This window comes from Equus caballus, chromosome 19 (genome assembly GCF_041296265.1).
Source record: "Equus caballus isolate H_3958 breed thoroughbred chromosome 19, TB-T2T, whole genome shotgun sequence".
NCBI lineage: Eukaryota > Metazoa > Chordata > Mammalia > Perissodactyla > Equidae > Equus > Equus caballus.
Genome location: NC_091702.1, coordinates 29,832,384 through 29,854,604, shown reverse-complemented (window position 1 = coordinate 29,854,604; position 22,221 = coordinate 29,832,384). Strand labels below are relative to the sequence as shown.

The following is a 22,221-nucleotide window of genomic DNA, read 5'->3' as shown; positions in this document are numbered from 1 at the left end:
TGTCCTGATGTTAACGGACTATTTCCAAGTAATACTCAACACCTGCACTCTGTGACATAACAGAAATCTGTTACTAGGAAGTGAAGCAACCAAAACAAATTTACACAGAAGGGCAAACTAAAGAAGGCTGAAATTCTAAGTGGTTATAGGAAAATGTGAAAATGAATGTTGACTAGTACTCCCATCTCCAGAAACAAAGAGTGAAGGCGGGGTAAGGTGGGGTGAGGGTGGGAAAGGAAAAGTTTTAAGATATAATTCATAAGAAAAAAAATACCCATCTTACCTATGTGCATTTATTGCCTCCACCAATCAAATTATAGAAGAAATTCACCTAATCACGATTTTTCCTTTCTAAGTTTCCTTTGGTAACAGCTAGCAAGCTAGCATCTTTGCAAAAGACACTAAGTTTATCCATTAATCATAAACACTAGGTAAAGTACATTTATTTTGCAATTCAGCATAATTTTATAAACTTTGGTAATAGTAAACAGTGTACTAGAATATAAAAACTATTTCCCTGAAAGCCAGCAAACTTAGGGCTTAAAGAATATCACTAGAACCAGAGAGTACCTTTAAAAAGTCCCTACATTTTGTGATTCATTCTAGTTCTTTGTAATTTGTAAGCAAGTTTGGTATATATTTAATTATATATACACATATGTTCTATAATCTTTAAAATACTATATAACCTTTCCATAGGGCATATGTTATAACAATAAAAAAAAGTGGTTTTCTTAAACTGCTATAAAATAATGTTAAGAGTATATCCCTTATATAATCTGGTCCACATATCCCTGACAATTCTCCCCCCAGCCCATTATTGCTAAGCAAGAACATTCTGGAAACTCCAATTCTGCTTAAGTTATAATATTTAAAATTTTCAAAAAGACACAAGGAAAAGTTGCTTTATACACCTCAAATCCCAGGCTTCCAAACACTCTTTTACAGATCAATTCCTCAACCAATGAAAATTTTTTTTTAAAGATTTCAAAATTTTTCCCTGTTCCCAAAGTAGTACATAATGTAGCAAAGAATGTTTCTCAGTTTATTTTCAATATTAAATATACAAAAGTATTTAGCTCTGTGCATTAGAATTCTCTGAGTCTGCCTGATAAACAAATATACACCCCAAATACTCTAAGGGAAAAAACATTCTAATTACATAAGCCCCCAAAAACTGACGAGATAAACATCTGACCATCGAAAAAGAGCATCAGCCAACTAAAGTTTCTCTGACCTGAACGTTCTAGCTAAACCCTCACTAAGAAAACACTCCACAGGGCTTTTTCTTATATTGCTGTATGTTCCACTATTTTCCTGAGACAGTGAGTGGAAAGAGAAACTTCCAAAAACTGGGTGCCCTGGGAAATGAATTAACTTGCATAAAGTTATACTGTTTACAAAGAAAGGATGCTGACATAGTATATAAAAGACTACCAGAACTGATGGAGGATTTGCCACCACGTGGTCCACCACGACCTCGACCCCCTGAAACACTTCTGCCTCTTCCTCCTGGGCGTCTCCTGCTGTCACGCTGATGTCGGCTCTCTCGATCATCTTCTCCTGCCAATGACCAATCACTCAGCTCGTCTTTACGCTCAGATTCTGTTTCAGAAGGGTTAGACAGCTCAGAGTTTGTACCTTGAGAAAGAAAGAGAACCTAAGAGTTAGATTCCTATTAAAAAAGAAAGAGTGAAATATTTCAAAATTATTTCCTACAAATCAGTATTTAAATAACCCTACTGACTGGCTGCTTCAAAGGTGGCTAAATAAAAATTAAAATGAACTTGAAATTTATTAACTAAGAAATAACCAAATGTTAATATTATACAAGTAATATAATACTGTAACTACTAGTCAGATTAAAAATTGAATTCTTTGGATGTGCAGAAACACAGCCAATAGAATGTTATAGAAAACATACACAATGTTACATATACAGTATGAAAATGCACTTAATATGGGTAAATACTGAAAAAAGTTTTGCCCATTTTTAGGTTTTAATAAACTATTAGTATAATAAAAATAACCATTATCCCATATTTAAAAGTAAATTTAATCACAAACAGAAAAATGAATAGTTTAACTATATAGTATATTCTACCATTATTTCATTGATTCTAGGGGGGCAGGTTTTTCACATTTTTAACATCTCAAAAATTAGGATGCTTCTTGTCATTGATGGTCTCATGAACCAGGAGTGTATTTTTAGTGGTCGTACATAAAGTAATAGTATATTTTATGAGCAAAAGTGTCTTAAATTAGAAGAATACAGTATTTGAAGTTACTGAACAAATTTTAAGGAGATTACTGAGAAGACGACTTCAACCTAATAATCAATAGAACTGAAACCATTATCAGTAAGACAAAAATTCAGTAGAATTTTCAAAGTTCATAGACCATTTCTAACGTTTCAATGACCTATTTTTAATAGTGACCTTTTAAAAATTTAAACACTGCATGGATTCTATAAAAGGCTATAATACTCATTATTATATCATAATTACAGTGCCAGGTTTCTATCACCCAACCACTATCATACTCATTTTCCACTTTCATTCTTTGTTCTGGGATGCCCCTTCCATCCTTCCTTTTATCATATATCCAAATATATCTCCTTCAGAGCCTACCTCAAGTTCTAGCTTCAGATCAACTTAACTGAAACAGACCTCTCTCCTTCTCTTATTTCCTCAAATGTAATGTACATCTATCATGCAGTGTTGTCATGTGTTGTTTTCTATTTTCTCCTCTTTGGATTTACTTCCCACCTGGTCTATGATATCTTTAAAGGGTAGAGCTCTCCTATACCTCTAAATGACCCCAGACACCTAGCAATGTGCATAACAATTTTCTCTTGATAAATTAATTTGCTGCATGATTCTGAAGTTTCTTGGCTCATCTCCCAATAAGAGTGATTCCATGATAAAGTAAAAGTTCCCTATATTTAAACTTCACAAGTCATTTGATGATAAAAGCAAAACACAAGAGCTCTACAGATGCACAAAGTTCTAAGTACTAAGGAGCAGGGAATAAAATGTAAAGTTTAATAAATGAAGAAGCCTACTAACTTCCTTTCTCCTTTAAATATAACTCTTGAATGCATCTTTCTTCTCCACATGCCATTAACTATGGATGTAACTAGTCACTTATAGAAGAATGGATTAAGTAATTATTGGAAGTATATTTTAGGAAGACTATAACAAGTTTCTATTATTCACATTCGAGTCTGTTAAGTAAGAATCTCACAGAAAAGAATGAATCTCCTAAACACTAATTTCTTGAAATGACAAAAGAGAACTTTATTAACTAATGTCATGGTTTGTTCGAATAGGGGCAATTTATCATTTCATAAATAGTGGAAAAAAACTTTTGGAATGTATAAAAACATCTGAATTTATTTACAAATATACAGCTTGCCTGAAAACACTACCAAAATTTGAAGGTAGATAAATATATCATTTTTAAACATTCTCACAAAGTTCCTATTAAATTCTCTTCAGAAATATAGTGTGGTATTTAACTCAATGTCATAAACAAGCAGCCAGCCCTCGGTGGTCTAGTGGGTAAGATTCAGTACTCTCACTGCTGCGGCCCAGGTTTGCTTCCTAGTCAGAGAACCACACTACCCGTCTACTGATGTCATACTGTGGTGGCTCCAGGTTGCTATGATCCTAAAAGCTATGCGAGCAGAGTCACCCATGGTGGACAGGTTTCAGTGGAGCTTCTAAACTAAGACAGACTAGGAAGCAAGACCTGGCCACCCACTTCAGAAAAAATTGGCCATCAAAACTCTGTGAATAGCAGCAGAGCATTGTCTGATATAGCACCAGAGGGTGAGAGGATGGCCCAAAAAGTACCAGGCAAGATTCCACTCTGAATCAACTCGAAGGCACTTAACAAAAACGCAAGCAAGAAAATTCTTAAGTTTAATCTAAATCTAGTATTCAAGATACTAAATCATAAACAGATTTTAGTAGATAAGACAGATAGTAAAGTCAAAAACAAAACAGGCTATTGAATTGGCTAGTGCTCCACTTTATTCATATTAAATAACCTTTAAACATTTTTGAGATGGCAAATGGGACTTTGCAGATGTGATTAAGGTTAAGGATATGTGGGGGGTGTCACCCTGGATTATCCAGGTGAGGTCAAACTAATTACATGGATCTTTAAAAGTAGAGCAGCATTCTGAGCTGCAGAGAACTAGAGATGACAGCATGACTCTGCAGTTCCTGGTTTTACAGAGGAGGAAAAGAGGGCCACAAGCCCAGGAACGGAGGTGGTCTCTAGGAGCTGGCAATATCAAGGGAACAGATTCTCCCCTAGAGCCTCCACAAAGGAATAAGCCCTGTTGACACTTAGATTTTAATTTTAGCCCAGTGAGACTCATGTCAGACTTCTGACATACAGAACTGTTAAGATAATAAATTTGTGGGTTCAAGTCTCTAAGTTTGTGACTGGTTAAGCACAAAGCAAAACTAATACTCTGCTGAAATCATGGCAACCATTCCCCATCTCTCATCCAAAAATTTTTTGAAATAGCTTTAAAAATGATTCATGAAACTGATCCAATTTTTAATAACTCCAACAACAAAAAGACCTGTTTTAAACAAAACTTTAAATCAGATTTTCTCCTAAAACTTCTAAAATCACCTCATAAGAATTTACATCCTTTTCAATGATCATGTATGCTAAATTTAATAGCTCAAGTACATTTTATCAAATCCAACATGCCATACCATTGTAAGACATAATATTTTGCATGCCATTAAAGAAAATGCTGCCAATTAAAGTTGTAAGACACCATCCATTGTAAGATACATACCAACTTCAGAAATGTATTGAGAAAATGTTTCTTATAGAGCTTATACAAAATCACCTAAAAATCCTTCTGATATCAAGCAGACAAGAACATGTATAACCAAATTCAAATGGTTTTTATTTCTCGAGCCCAGTTAAATAGCTATTTCAAGAAATATGTTACTGGTTTGCTAAGATTCAGAGGTAAGAGTGCCATCTACTGAAGAATTTGCATAGTTTTCTTCAATCCAGATGATATTCCTCTACCTTTATCATATAAAAATTTATCAACTGCTGTCAACAAAAGCATTTTGCCAAGGAGTGACCTCTCATGAGTAAGTGGACTTCCCAGAGGCTTATGAAATTCTTCAATGAATTCATCGTCCTCACCATCCAAAAAGCCAAATCTGATCATTTGTGCTAGTAATTTGTACCTCTAAAATCATTCAGTATATACTAATTGCTCTTTAATTACTTTTGTATTAAATGTATTTTCAGGAATACAATAAGAGGTCACAATTCACATGCTATAAACACTTTCACTTTACTAGAATTTTTGCTTCTCAAGTTTCAAAATAGAGTTAACTTTAAAAAATATCAAGAAATGAGAACAAAAAAATATGAGGATATGAAAGGGAAGGGATAATCAACCTTCCAACCCTTAGAACAAATGAAAGCAAAAATTTAATATAACTCTGGCATCATTAGATAATCCTTCAGTCAAAAAGGAAACTTAGATGTGAAATCTGCACAAGGTAAGCCTTCATCTATTTCTCTTTTCCCTAAATGCCCTCTGTTTTGTAAAAAAAAAAAAAAAAAGGCTTATGCAAGATTTTCCCAAAACAGGATGAACATAGGGGAGTTGAAAAAAGAGAAGGGAAGAGAAAGCGAAGAAGAGGAGGGAGGAAAAAAATCAAGTCACTACCAAAATCCAAGTCGAAATGTAGAAAAATGGAACAACTCCAAAGCTGAAGAAGAATAAGTGAGAATTTAGGATTAGAGAATTGTTGACCATCATCATCCACTGGTCCCTTGTTAGGCCCCATCCTTACGGTGAAATACATTTCAGAAAAAAAAGGTTCATTTATAAAATGTTAATTAGGTTCTGGGCTTTTAAAGTACTCGTTTTAGTGAAATGCTGGCTTTCACAAAATAATTCCAGATGTGAGATATTAATATTCAAAACTGCCGAATGAGCCAATAAAGTATATTTTAAACGCTAGTACAGATTTGCTATATGCAATCTTGGCACAGTGATTAGCATAGTTTTTGTTTTTACTTTCTTAGAGAGTAGGCAAAAGACGATTCCTAGCAGTATCACAACCATTATGAGGGTTTTTATTGGAAAATGTATACAACTGTACAAGGGAAATATTTGGAAAACAAGTTTCATATTTATTTATTCTAAATATTTGGAATAAACATGATCATGAACTATCAACTTAACAAAAAACATGTTTCATTTCATTAAATAGCTGCTTGAATATTAAGTGCCTTTTACTGTCATTAATAAAAGTATGCTGTCCCTACTATTAAGACATATACCTCAGAAGTATCTCCTGTCCTCAAAGCCTAGAATGATGAACTAAGTAATAATAATAAGTAAATGTACTGGAGCGCATAAACTAGTACTACTACAATAAAAATTTGTTTTTTACCATAACCGGAGGTGTAATTAGGGCCTCGACGACCTCTGCCTCTTCCACTATAAGACCTAGAACCTTGTACAGAAGAGACGGTACTTTCATCAGTGGCATATCCTTTCTCTTTTTCAGGCCCTCTGGTGGAAGAAGGTCTGAAACCCATACCAATCTGTCGTAGCTGTTCATCAATCTGTAGGCGTTCCATTCTTAGCTGCTCTACTTCCTACAATCAAAACAAAAAAGGGTAAATCTTCTTATATGTAACTTCTTTTCATCTTAAAGCCTAGAGCTAGAGCTAAACTTCCTACCAAAGAAAAAAGCTGCAATCTTAGGCAATTTTTTGGTAAAGTACAACTGTGCACCCGGTAAACAAAATTTACAAGGCCACTGATTCACCAAATATTTACTAAATGCCTTAGTGTTTGCCAAAAATGTTAAGTGCTACAGGCATACAATACAAAAAACAAAAGATTCTCCTACTTCAAGAGGATGTTTAACAGGTAAGCATTAAAATAACCTATTTATTAAATAGCTAAAAATTATAAATTATCATCCGATTTAGCCCTGAAGGAGTTACAGCTCTGCTAAATGAGGTACAGCTGTCATCTATGAGAGATACTATTAGTAACCTACGTTCCTATCAAAAAGGTGACACCTGAGTTACGTCTTAGAACTACTAGGCTTGGTCATTTAGAAATTGACATAATTACAGGACGTGAAGGTAAAGTGTCTAAAGAAAGCTCTTGGCTGAAAGGTAGGGTACTAGAAGATAAAGCATGAGCTTCGAATGCCAGACTGAACTGAGACTTATCATATAAAGATGCGCTTTGAAAGAGAAGCATGACGTTATCAGGGGCACTTTCAAAACATTAACAGGAGTGATATGCATGACTAAAAGGAAGACATACTAAAGATAGAGAAGTTAAGGATATTGCTATACTTTAAACAAGAGAAACAGGAATAAACGGAAGAGAAAGGGTTGCAAAAAGACAACTGCAACTTTTAATAATTTATGGGGCATTTCCTTTCTAAAACCCTTGCTCTTTATTTATCAACTGAAATAGATTATATTAGAAACAATAGTTAAGAATTATCAAATGATGTCTACAGGGATAGTGCATCTGATTCAGGTAATGACAGTTACCAACAAAGCCCATCTCGACTCCTGGTTCTGGCCCTATTTGCATGTAAAACATCAAGGAAAAAACAAAATGGTTCTAGTATAGAACTGTTTCTATAGAATGGTCAAACTACAGGAAGACAAGAGTGATCATTCTTAAACAGTAAGGAAAGAAGTGTAAAAGTTCACAGGGAAAGAGAACCAATGTACATGAGGTCAATCATTTTATTATGGCAAAGGACTTTTTATTTTTGAATTCTCATGTAGAAAAACAGGGCAAATCTGAATCAACAAAAATATTTAAAGATTTGAAATTCACTACCAACAAATATAAATTTAATTATAAGTTTAATGTGTGGAATAACGATATGAATGTGAACAGAATACTAACCTTTAGATAAGCAATATGATACTCTAAAAGAACTTGCACATTTCCGATGCTTTCTTTAGTGCCAACAAATACAAATGGAACCATCCCCTGTAAGAAAACACAATGTCCTCAGCATTTAGTATTTTAACAAAGTTCTAGCCTAAATGTAACAGACCAATATATAATTTGGAAAACTTTTCTGAAACAAAGCAATTTACAGCTACTAAACATCAAGATTTAAAAATAAATTGCTTTTTAAAAAGATCAATATAATTTGAAACACTGAGACTTTCACTAATGTCATATTTGCATTACAATTTAGCATTTAAGTATGCTAAAAAATTTAAGAAATTACTTTTAAAATATAAGGTTTTCTAATTTCTAATTTAATCTAGTTCTAAGTATACAAACTAGCTTTTTAAAGAAATTTCCTTTCAAACTGGCAGGAATTTACAGACTAGACGTATCACCTTAGCAGTGACTGACTTAAAAACACAATAAAACACACTAGCCAGGTCATCCCTCTAACATATGCTCAGCTCACAAAACCTTCAATTTCTGGGTATTGGTAGGAGTGCTTCTTGATCATTAAAAGCATCACCTACAGAATAAAAATATTTATACAATGTAAAATAAAAGAATTACTGATATGGGCAAATACTTAGTCACAGGTATTAAAGCAAATCAGAGGATTAACCTAGACCTGGTTTACTTCGCTGAATTTCAAAAGAGGAAAGTTTAAACAACTGGGAAGGAAGAGAAATAAGATAGCTAAATAACAACGGGTTTTTTATTTTAAAGAAATACACTTCAAGCTTCATATTAACTAAGGAAAATAAGGAAAGCCTAAATAAACTCACCCAATCAGTTTTAGTGTCTCTCCTCACTTTCTTGATTTTACAGAATAGCTCCCAACAATTATTTAAACAGACTGGCTTAAGAATTTGGAGTTCTAAATATGGAACTAAGCGTGGCTTAAGAATTTTTGATGGTATGTAAGAAAATCACTCTATGACTTATTTTAAAACTACTTTTTTAAAAATTTAATTGGTAAATTTTAGATATGGGAGAGTAAAAAGTAGGAACACACGAGGGCAGATACTAAGGATACAGGACAGCTCAAAGACAGCTGTAATGACCATAAAGAAGTAATTACAACTATGAATCATGAAACGAGGGAATCTAACTTAAGCTTAGGAAGTGAGTTAGTCTTGACCCTGTCCTCAAAAATGCACAGGCAAGTAAGAGGATGGCGGGGGGGAATGATGAAAAAAAGTTTAAACAAATACTATATTTCTGGGACTATGTTATTTATTCTACATCTATATTTTATTTTCTAAAGTTACTTTCTTTTTTTTCCCCCTGCTTTTCTCCCCAAATGCCCCCAGTACGTAGTTGTATACTCTAGTTGTGAGTCCTTCTAGTTGTGGCATGTGGGACGCCGCCTCAGCATGGCCTAATGAGTGGTGCCATGTAATAAAACAAAGTCCTTGTTCTAAAGGCAATCATATTCTCAGAAAAGACACTAAACATTCCTGTAATAATCTCATTGTATAGCATTAGTGATATGAATTAAAAACACAGGAACATTAGGAAGAATGTGAATTATGCCAGCCCAGATGTGGAAATTTAGGGGAATTATAAGAATATTACTGTTATTTAAAGTGGATGTTAAAACAAACAGAATTTCACCAAGTACATAAAGAAGGGAAAGTCGTTCCAGACTGATGATCTGCAAGGAGTAAGAGAAATACAGTGCCTTGATCCTGAACTGGAGATGTCAGCACCAAGTTACCCCCAAACAAAAGGAGACGCAAAAAGGTATCTTTAAAGGCATATATTTTACAGAATAATGGCTGTTGTAAAGTCATAATAAGAAAAAAATTGAGAGTAAAGAGCAAGTGATTATTAGTGAATATGAGTTCATTTCTGAGACTTCAATGAAATTCTAGATGTTTGAAATGCCAAAAACTGATTATATTTAACAGATGGCACTAAGACAACCAACTAGCGCTCAGAAAAAATAAAGCTGGATCCGTTTCTGATACCTTACACTAAAAAAACCCCAAATGGAGTGAAAATTTATGCACTAAAAAAAACCCAAAAACCTGGAGAATAAAATATACAAATGGATTTCTGAATGATCTACAAGTGGGAAAGACCTTGCCAAGCATGACAGAAAATGCATAAGCCATAAAGCAAAAGTCTAAAAAAATCCAACGATGTAAAATTTTTTAATGTCTGCACAGGGGGAAAATAAAAGCAAAATAAGAAATATGTGTTACACATATGAAAGACAAAAGACTTCCTTAAGGGGCCAGCCCCATGGGGTGGTGGTTGGGTTTGGCAGGCTCTGCTTTGGCAGCCCAGGTTTGTGGGTTCAGATCCCAGGTACAGACCTATGCCACTCAGCCATGCTGTGGTGGCAACCCACATATAAAGTGGAGGAAGACTGGCACAGATGTTAGCTCAGGACTAATCTTCCTCAAGCAAGAACAAAAACAAAAAATCAAAAGACTTCCTTAAAATGCAAAAAGGTCTTACAACTCAGTAGTAAAGACAAAAAATATGCAAAGGACACACAAGCTGTTTACAAAAAGATCAAAATGTCTTTTAAGCATGGAAAGGTAACAGGTACACCTTATGGAATGGCACAAAAGTTTAATGAAACTCAGTATTGGCAAATAAGTGGAAAACAGACATTTCCTACACTGGTGCAAAGAATGTGTGGGAAAATTAACAAGATCTAAATATTTAAATGCCAATACAGCCTTTGATCTAACAAATCCACTTTCATGAAATTTACTCAATAGTCACAAGGGATGTCTGTTTCGGCACTGTTTTTAACAGCAAAACAGACATGAAATGGCACCATAACAACAGTCTGAAATCTATTAGCTATGATGGAGAGAGAAGGAAAGACACAGACAGCACATAGACATATATTTATTTTTCACACTATACCATTCGATGCTCTTCTGACTTACACATAAAGCTATTTCTTTTACAATTAAAAACTCTAGGGGCCAGCCCAGTGGCGCAGTGGTTAAGTGCACATGTTCCACTTTGGCGGCCCGAGGTTTGTCGGTTTGGATCCCGGGTGCGGACATGGCACTGCTTGGCATGCCACGGTGAGGCAGGCGTCCCACATATAAAGTACAGAAAGATGGGCATGGATGTTAGCTCAGGGCCAGTCTTCCTCAGCGAAAAGAGGAGGATTGGCAGCAGTTAGCTCAGGGATAATCTTCCTCAAAAAAAAAAAACAAGAAACTCTAATCTTAAAAGAACTTAATGAACTAACAAAATATTTATCAAGTGCCTATTCATTGTGCTAGGGAAGAAGAGAGACAATGATAATTCAGATTTGATTTCTTGACTTGAAGGAATTCATAACCTGGCTTGGAGACATAAGATAAACCAGAAAACAAAATACAAGGTTGAAAGAAAATTAAGTACCTAACACCAAAGACTTCAGAGTAAACGAGTTTTAAAATGAGTCTCCAGCGGATTTAGACAGCTTAAATTGTGAAATGGTGGCCCCAACTAAGCCAATACCAACCTTCACATTTGTTTTAACATGCAATGGTTTAAAAATTGAAAAATTTGGGTATTATTATAAGTTTCCAGCTTCTCTTATAAATATTGGAAGAAATAGCAACACAAAATGCATGCATTCCCACATGGCAACCAAATTAAAGCTGAGCTGCATCTGTTTCTTTTACAGAAAGACATCATGAGCCCTCCCCACTCCTGTCTTGTACATCCCAACCCACTTAATTATTTACATAATCTGCTTGGTTTAAGCATGTAAGTTTCTTAACCCTGGTACAGGAATGGTGGTAACAATGACCAAAACTACAAACACAGGGAAGTACAATGAGTTCTTATTTATGAAAGAGGACCTTAAAGCTTGCAAGAAGATGGTAAACACTAGAAAGCAACTGGGGATCAGCAAAGCTAAGGGAAGACTAGATATTACTACCAAGCTAAGAAATTTATAGTTCAGTCATTTAATGGCCCTGTCCAGTAAACATCTTGATCTTCAGATCAACTTATTAAGTATAAAAGGGGAAAGCGCCAAATATAATAGTATCTACTATATATATGTGAGTACATATATACACAGCATCTATTTTAACCCTCATCTCAAAGGCATCTTAAAGTCACGAAAAATGACTGGGGAAATGGTGTTTAAGAATAAGCAAAAGTTACTTGAGACTTACAACAAATTTTGAAGCAGTGTACAGTGAAATCAATCTGAGCCACAAGTACTCACTTGTAAAATACTAAGTTATTTGTTTTTCCTCATTCGCTTTTAAGTGTATATTTACCTCCACATTCTAACTAATTAAAAAGTGTAAGGGAAGTGGCTACCTTTAATAAGCATCTTTACAACATCCAATACTTGATATGAGGCTATCTGTCAGGACTAAACGTCTACAGATTTCTCTGTTTGCTGAGGAAGATTCACCCTGTGCTAACATCCGTTCCCAATCTTCCTCTTTTTCTTTTTACGTCAGCCACCACCACAGCATGGTCATTAACATGAGTGGTGTAGGTCTGCGCCCAGGATCTGAACCGGGCTGCCAAAGCGGAGCATGCTGAACTTAACTGCTAGGCCACTGGGGCTGGCCGCCTTTTTTTTTTCCTTCTTTACAAGACTGATTCTGTTCAACAGGTTAACCAACTCTCCAAACAGTAATCTATTGTGCAAAACTTGAGAGGTTGTGAGTATCCTGCTTTCTGGGAGATAATTCGGGGGAAAATTCTTGCTTTATCTTCAGGCATACAAAGTTTAAGTCAACTATACAGAGATGACCACTGGAGCCACAAAGGTGAGAGATCCTTAAAGTGATGTATGAGGAATAAAGAACAGCATTGTGAACAAAACATCAACATGTGAGATGAGACTGAAAATGAAATTTCTGAAAGTTGGCATCAGAATTCACAGCAACATAAAAGCTTGAAGATGTCAATTAAGAAATGGTCAGTGCTTTCAGATTCCACTGAAAGTAAAGGAGAGTGTTATTTATCAAGAATTCCTTAATAATACACTTCTGTTGAGAGTATCATATTCTACAGATTTACACTCTAAGTACAAAAAAAGAACCGTTAAGATTATCAAATTAAAACCTTTTTATCAAAAACTGGGTTTTTTTACTCAAGTACTGAGAAACCAACCAAGAACCAAAGTCCCACAATTGAAAGATGACTTGTTTTCTAAGTATGTACAGCAATATTATAAGGAACAGAATTTTTTTAAAAAGAAAGAAAAATTCACTGCATCAGAGCATTAAGTAGGCTCACTAGATACAACTTTCCAGAACAATTTCCAAAACATAAAATAACATTAATAAGTTAGCCAAGAAAAGAACGTCAAAAAAAAAGCAGGCAAATTAAATTACATTTTAAATACTTACATCCTCTCTAGGTAGTTTATTTTCATTGTCTCCTTCAATTCTCACCCGAACCACACCAGATTTGTCCACTATTTCTTGAATAACTTTGCCATTTTTTCCAATTACTTTTCCTTTAATAAGAGAAAACAAATATAGTAAATTAAAAACGAATATTGCTATCATTTCAACATCAGCCCAAATTTAAGACTTGCTATCAAATTATAAAAACCAAGTAAAGCTCCATCTTTTTACTCTCAATTAATTCATCCTAAAGACTACTGAGAAATTTTATCCTTGGTCTGAAATTTCCTTCTCTTTAGTATGCCTAAGGCTGTTATTAACTGAGACTGACGATGCTGCTCACATGTAAGACCATTTTCAAAGTCTAAACGATTTTTACTATGTTCCATGTCATTTTTATATTTTTAAAATATCAAGTCCAACTCATTTCAAAAGCTTGGATATATATATAAAAGCAAAAAAAAAAACTTTTAGCAATAATCATAATTGTTTTTATATGTTATTCAAAAGATGAGCAAAATCATCAATCTTGCTTTTATTTTCAAGTTTCTATTTGTTCAAAAGATACCTGTGACTTGAAGATACTTTTAAAATGAATATTCTCTTCACTGAAATAAAATGTTTACATTTAACAAGTATTACATTTACACCAAGAAGTTTTTAAAAGTACTTCACAGCTATACAAATACATGCAGCATGTATATGGTATGTTTACTTTCTGGATATGAAATACTGCAAAATTACACAAAATCCAAATTATTTACCTTCTCCACACTTAACTTCTAAGTCTGTCAAACAAGAGTTATTGAGTATTCAATAATTAAAGGAAAAACTAAAAGGGAGTTATGAAGATTCTCTTCCCCTTAGGAACTTAACTAATTATAAAGATAAAAGTAACATACACTCAATAAAATAACAAAGCAATATTGGGTAGTGTTACCTGGTTAAGAGAAGTAAATATTCAGGTACTGTTCACTAGCAGAATAGATGTATCCCTTATAAAGTTAACACCACCACATTTGTTATGAAGTCCAAATCCTTTTTTTTTTAACTAAATCAGCAATCTATTTCCACAATAAATTTTGGTTGAAAGAGGTATAAAATCCAAGTTTTTCCTACTGCATGCTTGAGAACAGTTTCCATTAAAGAATAAACAATGGAACAATGGCAACAGTAAGCTGGTCAATATAGGATTTTCTATCCCTATTCTCAAACCTCCTCCCCCATTAGTAACCCTAAATTTACAAGCAGCAGCAATTGAACAGGCAAAATTAAAAAACAGAGTAGGACAGGGAAGTCAGATGATGCATATCTTCTCTGAGCAGCCCTAGCAGCAGCATATAAAAGCTGCCTTCACTGTTAACACAGTGAGGTTCAAGCAGCAACTCCATTCTTGACCCTGCTAAAAATAAGCAAATATCTTTTCGAAAAAACAGAACTCAGGTTGATATATCATAATTCCTCCCCCAGAATCTTTGCCCCTTTTTTCTTGTGAACTATACCAGTGGTGAGTGAACATCCATCACCCTTCTAGGGTCCATGGCAGGGACCTACCTGCAAGTTTTATTTAGTCCCACCAGAGACTGTCAATATTTTAACTGATCATTTCCAGAGTTTAAATTCCAAAGCATACTGACAAACTGAAGCAGACCTGTAGCATAAATTGAGCATTGAGCATAAATGCTGAAGGGACAGAGTAGAGAAGTGATTAAGGAAGGCTTCCAGGAGGTGAAAGCTTTCAAGTCATTTTCAAATTAATGTTCACCATTTTTTCTTTTGACTTGGGATGGGTGAGAATGGTCAACTTCTAGAACTCTTGGAACCTGAATGTCTAAGGGAATCCTCTCTGGAACTTACCCACCAAGTAGCCCTCATACCCTTTTCCATTTCAGTCCTCTTTTACTCTTTCATTTGGACTAAGAATGTACTAAGAATGCGTCACCCATAAAACATTTTGAAGGGAAATGTGTTATTTTGGAGGGAAATGTGTTATACACAACCAACTGAAATCTTTACTTCTGAGTATTTCACCAACATGTAAGAGCAGCTGCTAATGTGTATTTCCTAAAGAGTATACCAATAACCCAAATCACCAAAGCCAAACAAGACAGGGTGAGGAAAAAAGGGACATGACAGGTACTCACATCACTGCACAGGCAAATGAATAAAGAGAAGAATCAGACAACTACAAACATATCCAGTTTCCTTATTTCTGAAATACCAGGAATTTTTACTCAAAATTAACAATACCACAAATTCCATAAGACCAAGGCTATCTTCTATAAAACTGAGTTGAAAATAACCGATTCCCCTGTACACACTCACCACCAAATCATTTTTACAAGTGAAGACATCTAAGTTAAATTATGTTCTATAAAGCAGCAACCACAATGTTAGCACTCATAGATGTCAATAACTGAGTGTGATTTCAACAAAAAAGATGATCATTTCAAAACCAGTTTTCTTGTCAAAGGTTATTTCATTTGAAAATGATAAACATTTGAAAATATTTTGTATCTTAATGTTTATTAAAATTACACAAAATTCTTCAAGGTATATTCAATTTTAACAACTCATCTCTCCAGCAGTTCACTCTACAGTAAACAGTCGTCTCCAAGAGCAGATAACGTGGAGCTTACTTAACTGGCAGTATGTCATACCTATCCAAATGTTTGGGCACAAGAGAAAAGCTTTTTATGTAACTAACAGGCAAATACCAAGAAACCATCCAAATTCTTGTGTTGTAGACTATTGTCCCAGAATATACTACTTGTTACTAGCCAAAACAAATGTCTTTTTATAGTGCAAGTATTTGATTTGTTGTTGTTTAAATTTTCTCCTACATATCTATTTTACAGGCTTTGTCAAATAGAATACCTATAGCAAACAAATCACTTCTTAAAGGCAGAACAGGCCTAATAATACACAAAGGGAGCCCAAACGGCTCTATAAATTTCAATAAAGTCAAAAAACTAATGGGACACAATAGATGACAACTCATCCTTCTTAGTAAATGTTACTACTTTATGTTGATGCCTTTAAACTTTTAGGACAATCACTGAGTATTTAACACGTGACCAAAGCTTTCCTATTTGTCTCAAATAGCATTGAAAATTAAGGATAGCACAGATGTAGGGGATATTAATAACAAAGCTATTAAACAACGCATCTCAACCTATAATGTTCATTTAAGTACAGCTTCAAACTCAAAATTTTTTGTCACTTAACTTATAACTCACAAGTAAAATAGTTTTTATTAATGTGTCAAAAACTTAACAGTGAAACCTCCCCTTATCTTATCACCATCCTTCTCTCCTGCCCATGACTTCTTACCTTATTCTATGCCTTTGCAACAACCAATTATTATTTATTCAGGGCCTACTGTGTAGAAGTTTATTACCCTATTGTTAGTCCACTCTTACTTTTTCTTCTGCACTAAATAAAAGAAAAAAATTATCACAAACACCTTCTCAAAAAGTACTATGACAATTCTGATGTATACGAATGATAAAAAGACATTAAGCAATTAAGAAAGAGCCCAAAGGATGAAAAGGCTTAAGAAAAACTGTAATGACTGTTACAAAAATCATGAGTCTTATTAGTGGGTCACCCTGTACAGAAGAAAGAAAACATCTTCACTTTTTAAGAAGACAATAACAAGTCACATACAATGTTACTACTAAAACAATGAAAACAAGCACTGTTATCCAAATACTCCACATAAGTAAAATAAGATATCAGACAACACTAATTTTCAATTAAGTCACTCTATGTAATTAAAATAACATTTAGTAGAAGTACCTACCAACAAGATTTCTAGGAACCTGAATAAAATCCTCCACAAATTCCAAGAAACCTCTAGCCTTTTTTACAGCATCAGCACTCTGTAGAAGAGGGGGAAAATAAACATGAAATAAAACCGTAAAGAAACCCACAACCCAAAACAAAACATGAGAAACGAGAAAAATCTGAATTATGCTCTAGTACAATATTATACTCAACCCACTAGTGACATATAAGGTCAACTAATTCATGAAGTACTAAAAAAAAAAAATAAGAGTAATCATTAAAACTCTAGGAAAAAAAGTACTATTAGAACCAAAACATTAGACATTTTTAAGGTCCCTTTTAAGCTCCTGAGAAAATTAGCAGTTTAACTTATTTATGTTTGCCAAATTTTAACCTAATCCTAAATATGTTTGGTCCATACTCCCAGGTTGAATTTCTCCAGGTGAATGCTAAAAACAAATTGCTCATATTGCGTGCATTGTTCTTTCTTTCTCAACATAAATTATTTTGAAAGCTGTTTTTGCAGAGACACATTTTTAAAAATTACTGACAAGATCATTAAAAATTCCTAATTTCTAACGAATTTTAAAAGATGATGGGAGGAGATCCCTCTAAAAAGAATTTACAGTTTTCAGTAACAATTAACTTCCACTTTTAATGTTTGTTCTTTAATAACCATAGATCAAGTGTATTGTGTGCTCATTATATTATATACCATACACAATAAAAATTTTATAACCATATTTAATCCTCGTAAACTTTAAGGCAAGTACTATTATTATTCTCATTTTACAATGAAGAAAATTATGCAGCTAAGTAACTTTCTCCAAGCCCACTCAAAGTGGTAGACACAGAATTCCAATTCAGGTAGTAGGGCTCCAAAGCTTTTCATCTTCATTACTTTTTTATACTGCCCACTTGTAAAGATTTCAGAAATAAAATTCAGGCCTCCTAACTCAGATTTACTACACGACTCAAGCTTTTCAAAAGAAGAGCTATTGTATGAAAAGACTTAAAATTATCAACCCCTACTAGAACTCATCCATTTATTCTAATGTGAAGGACGGTCTCAATGAAAAGTCTGAATTACTTATTTATCAGATATATTATTTTCCTGTCCATGCAAATGTCACAATTAACCAATGACAAAATATTATCCAAATTCAAGTTCTAAAAAAAGCTATTCTATTATACTCTATTAACTGCTAGTGCATGACACATACCGAGCACTCAAAAAACTGATTTGTAATGCAGATAAAACTGAGTTGGAACTCAAAAACACCTGGTTAAAGAACTTGTGAAAATAGCGCTTGTTAAATACTCAGTATCTTTCACTGTCCCATATAATACAATTATCATCTTCAATTCACCTGCATATGTGTAATGATTATTAGGCTGACTGATTTTAAAGCGTTTCACTAGTAAACTGAAATTCCAGATAAAGTAAGATCAAACAATAGTTAATATGTTATAGTAAAGTTACCCGAGGTTGGGGACAAACAACAGCTTACCTCTCCATAGATTCTAAATGTTCCCGTATCTTCATCCAGCTCAATAGCTGTAACTCCAGGAACCTTCCTAGCTTGCTGTATGTTACTACCATGTGTTCCTATTGCCAGGCCCATTAAATCTTCTCTCACAACAAATTCCTCATGAAAAGCTGCTGCAAGTTGTTTTGTGCACTAGTAAAAGAGGTAAACTAGAAATTATAAAAGCTCAAAAGCAAAAAATGGGTTTTTGTTCACCCACGTTCATAGCATTATTCACAACAGTCAAGAGGTGGAAGCAACCCAACGTCCACTGAATGATGAATAGATAAACAAAATGTGATATATGCATACAATGTAAAATTATTCAGCCTTAACAAAATCTGACACACGCTACAAGGTGGATAAACATTGAGAACATTACGCTTATTGAAATAAGGCAGTCACAAAGAGACTAATACCATATGATTTCACTTAGATATCTAGAGTAGTCAAATTTATAGAAACAGAAAGTAGAATGGAGGTTGCCTGGCACTGGCAGGAAGAGAAAATGGGAAGTTGTTTAATGGGTTTAGAGTTTCAGTTCTGCAAGATGAAAAAAGTTCTGGAGACTGGGTGACCAACAACGTGAATATACTTAACATTACTGAACTGCATACTTAAAAATGATTAAGACACTAAATTTTATGTTATGTATGTTCTACCACAATTAAAAAACAAAAACAACTAAGGGAAAAAAAGAATAAAGGAAACTCATTTAGGGTCATACAATGAAAGTGGAAAGAAACCATTTGATCAGTCTATTTAATCATAGTCATAGACAATAGTAATTCTAAAACAATTTTTCAGAATTACTGATATAGGCAGTTCTCCAATTCAGATGATTCGTGTTTCAAAACTCATTTGCATATCCCTTGTTCGGAACTTTTAAATTAATAAGGGTATTTGCAAACTTGTCCTAAAGATAAACATACCTCAATATCTCTAAGACAGTGTGTGCTCACATGTGTGCTGCGGGGCGGAAGGGGGTGGGGGCAGGGAACAAGTCATTAATAGTGTGGCAGTGAAGAACACGACAAAACAGGAGTACCTGATGACAGGATAGAGAAGCAACGACAGGCTTTTTTAAAAAACTGTATGCTACGTGCCCTCCTCTCCTCTTACACAAGAGTTGTTATAGTGTGTGGCGACAGTGACAAGTTAGTCCAAAAAAAAAGGTTAAGAACAAGAGTAAAGAAGAACTAGCAATATAGTTCTATTGGATATCCCTAGTGAGTATCTAAGCTCTTTGGTACCTGTCATCTAAGTCCTGACAAAAAACTAAACAGGCATTTAGCAAATGAAAGGCTACGTCTGAGAAAAGTAACCGAAAAAAGCACTTCTTCGAAGGACGCAATGACTCCAGGTCCACAAAACAGGTCCTAAATTGACTTACCTTATAGTCAAGCAGTTTGATCCAGGGAATTTGAATGATATACTCACAAAACTAAATGGACACACAAAAAATCTTTTTATGAGTAAACCCACTTACTTCTAAATGCTTAGTGGCCTCTTCATTTCTGGACATAAGCATCAACTTCGTACGAATACTTCGCAAATGCATATCACTTAAAATATTTACTCTCTTCACAGTTGCTTCACTGGCAGACTACAAACAAACAAGTCAATCACTCAAAAACTTAATCATTCTTCAAGACAATACAAACATGACCTTCCATGGAAAGCCTTCTTTGATTCTCTTCTACCATGCCTCCTCTCCTCACTTAACATTCCTCCTTCCACAAGTAGTCTTAGTTTCCTTTCTCAATTCTCATTTTACTTAGAACTGCTAATCAAATTATGATTGAGGGGGGGATAACACATGATCCCACACATTAAGAATTTTACAATGTTAGGACCGGCCCCGTGGCCGAGTGGTTAAGTTCACTCGCTCCGCTTCAGCGGCCCAGGATTTCACTGGCTGGGATCCTGGGTGAGGACACGGCACCGATCATCAGGCCATGCTGAGATGGTGTCCCACATGCCACAGCTAGAAGGACCCACAACTAAAAATACACAACTATGTACCAGAGGGCTTTTCGAAGAAAAAGGGGGAAAAAAAACTTTAAAAAAAAAAAGAATTTTACACTGTTAACAGTGTCACATTAAAATTTTTCCTCCTTACTCCAGAAGAAATTAAAAAATTAATATTTCATAACTGCAAAAAAATTTTTCTCCTAGTGTATTAATAAATTCACTATACTCCAAGTTAGCTTTTATCTTTTGAAATATTTAATTACAAAATCTGTGCAATATCCATTAACAACCTTAAAATATGGAGTTATCTTACCAGTATCATTAACTGTGTGGTTTCTGGATGGTAAAAAATTCTGCATGCTCCTACTGCTTTCTTAAACTCTTTATGTGCATTTTCATTAGCACACCTAGGGAGAAATTAATTCAAGTGTAAGACCTAAATAGATTAAATTTAGATTTCAATTATAATGCAAGCTCAGTATTTCAATTTGATACTACCCATTAAAACTTTTGTTTACTAAAAAGATTTTGTATCAGAAGTTTTTGATGGCGTTTGGGGAAAAAAGATTTTCGTAGCACTGAAAAATCCTCCTAATTCACAAAGCAATTCAGTAGTAAAGAAAATTACTCACGCCTCTCTCAAATCCTCAGGAACATCCACTGTGCATTTAAAGAAGGTATTTTTTTTGACAGTTTTATTTTGATTGACAGGCCGAAGTCGTTCAAATGTGACTATTTCATTGTAAGTGGCATCACAAGCAGCATATTCAATGACATAAAACTAAAAGACATCAAAATACTTTAAAAATCCCATCTGAACAAAAATAATGAGCTTTAAATGAAGTTCTAATTATCTTGCTCCCAGCAGACCCACCCCCTGGTGGCACAAACACTAAGAACAGCTTAGTTATTCAATCTGATTTGCCTAAACTAGATTATAGGTTCTTACAAGCATGACCCTTGGTGGTCCTCACATGCTTGGGGTGTACTTCTGGAGAGTAGCTTTGGTGTGTGAAAATTCAAAGACAAGAAATTAATAGTCTGATCAATTCTTGAAATACGTGATCAACTATTTGTGAAGCAGGGCTTTAGAAACAAAACTAGGAGTTGGAATAACATTTATAGAAACCAAGCGCTGAGGTATTTCCTTGGAAACTAATCACAAAGCAAGTATTAACATCACTTACTTCTCCCTTCATCATTCGAACTTTAGCCAACCACCATCCACAAGGTTCTTGGTCATTTGCTCTTGAATATACCTGAGAAGGAAAAAAACCATCCTTATCCATTCTTCCCAAGATTTCAATATTTTAAATAATGACTTATAGATGCCAAATCTCATTAAATTCAAGAATCAAAAATGTTATTGTGATGAAATTGGTGTAATAAACATAGTTTAATAAGAGTTATGGACATTTAAATTTTACTACTGAAAAAAACTGAACCCTTTCTGACCAATTTGGCTCCTTGGAAATCCAATTCTGAATTCGTGGTGGTTTACTAAACATAAGTTAAGTATTATTTTAAAGAAATGCTTCTTACGAGGCAGTTTTACGTAGTGTAAAATACATATAAA

At 34.3% G+C, this 22,221-nt stretch overlaps 1 protein-coding gene across 14 annotated transcripts in view; it reads right to left on the bottom strand.

The window, feature by feature from the left end:
* The window catches only part of FXR1 (FMR1 autosomal homolog 1), a 63,401-nt gene that overhangs the window by 7,167 nt on the left and 34,013 nt on the right, over positions 1-22,221 (bottom strand). For 7 of the 14 annotated variants that reach the window (XM_070243301.1, XM_070243302.1, XM_070243305.1 and 4 more), the window contains 11 exons: positions 21,833-21,904; positions 21,278-21,426; positions 20,959-21,052; positions 20,161-20,277; positions 18,654-18,824; positions 17,159-17,237; positions 13,354-13,463; positions 7,955-8,041; positions 6,609-6,666; positions 6,459-6,521; positions 1,438-1,641 (listed from right to left, as the gene is read on the bottom strand). In XM_070243301.1, the coding sequence (XP_070099402.1) occupies positions 1,438-1,641; positions 6,459-6,521; positions 6,609-6,666; positions 7,955-8,041; positions 13,354-13,463; positions 17,159-17,237; positions 18,654-18,824; positions 20,161-20,277; positions 20,959-21,052; positions 21,278-21,426; positions 21,833-21,904 (1,204 nt within the window). Of the gene's footprint in view, positions 1-1,437; positions 1,642-6,458; positions 6,667-7,954; positions 8,042-13,353; positions 13,464-17,158; positions 17,238-18,653; positions 18,825-20,160; positions 20,278-20,958; positions 21,053-21,277; positions 21,427-21,832; positions 21,905-22,221 lie in introns of all 14 variants that reach the window. The other 7 variants (XM_070243299.1, XM_070243300.1, XM_070243303.1 and 4 more) reach the window with 1 other exon arrangement.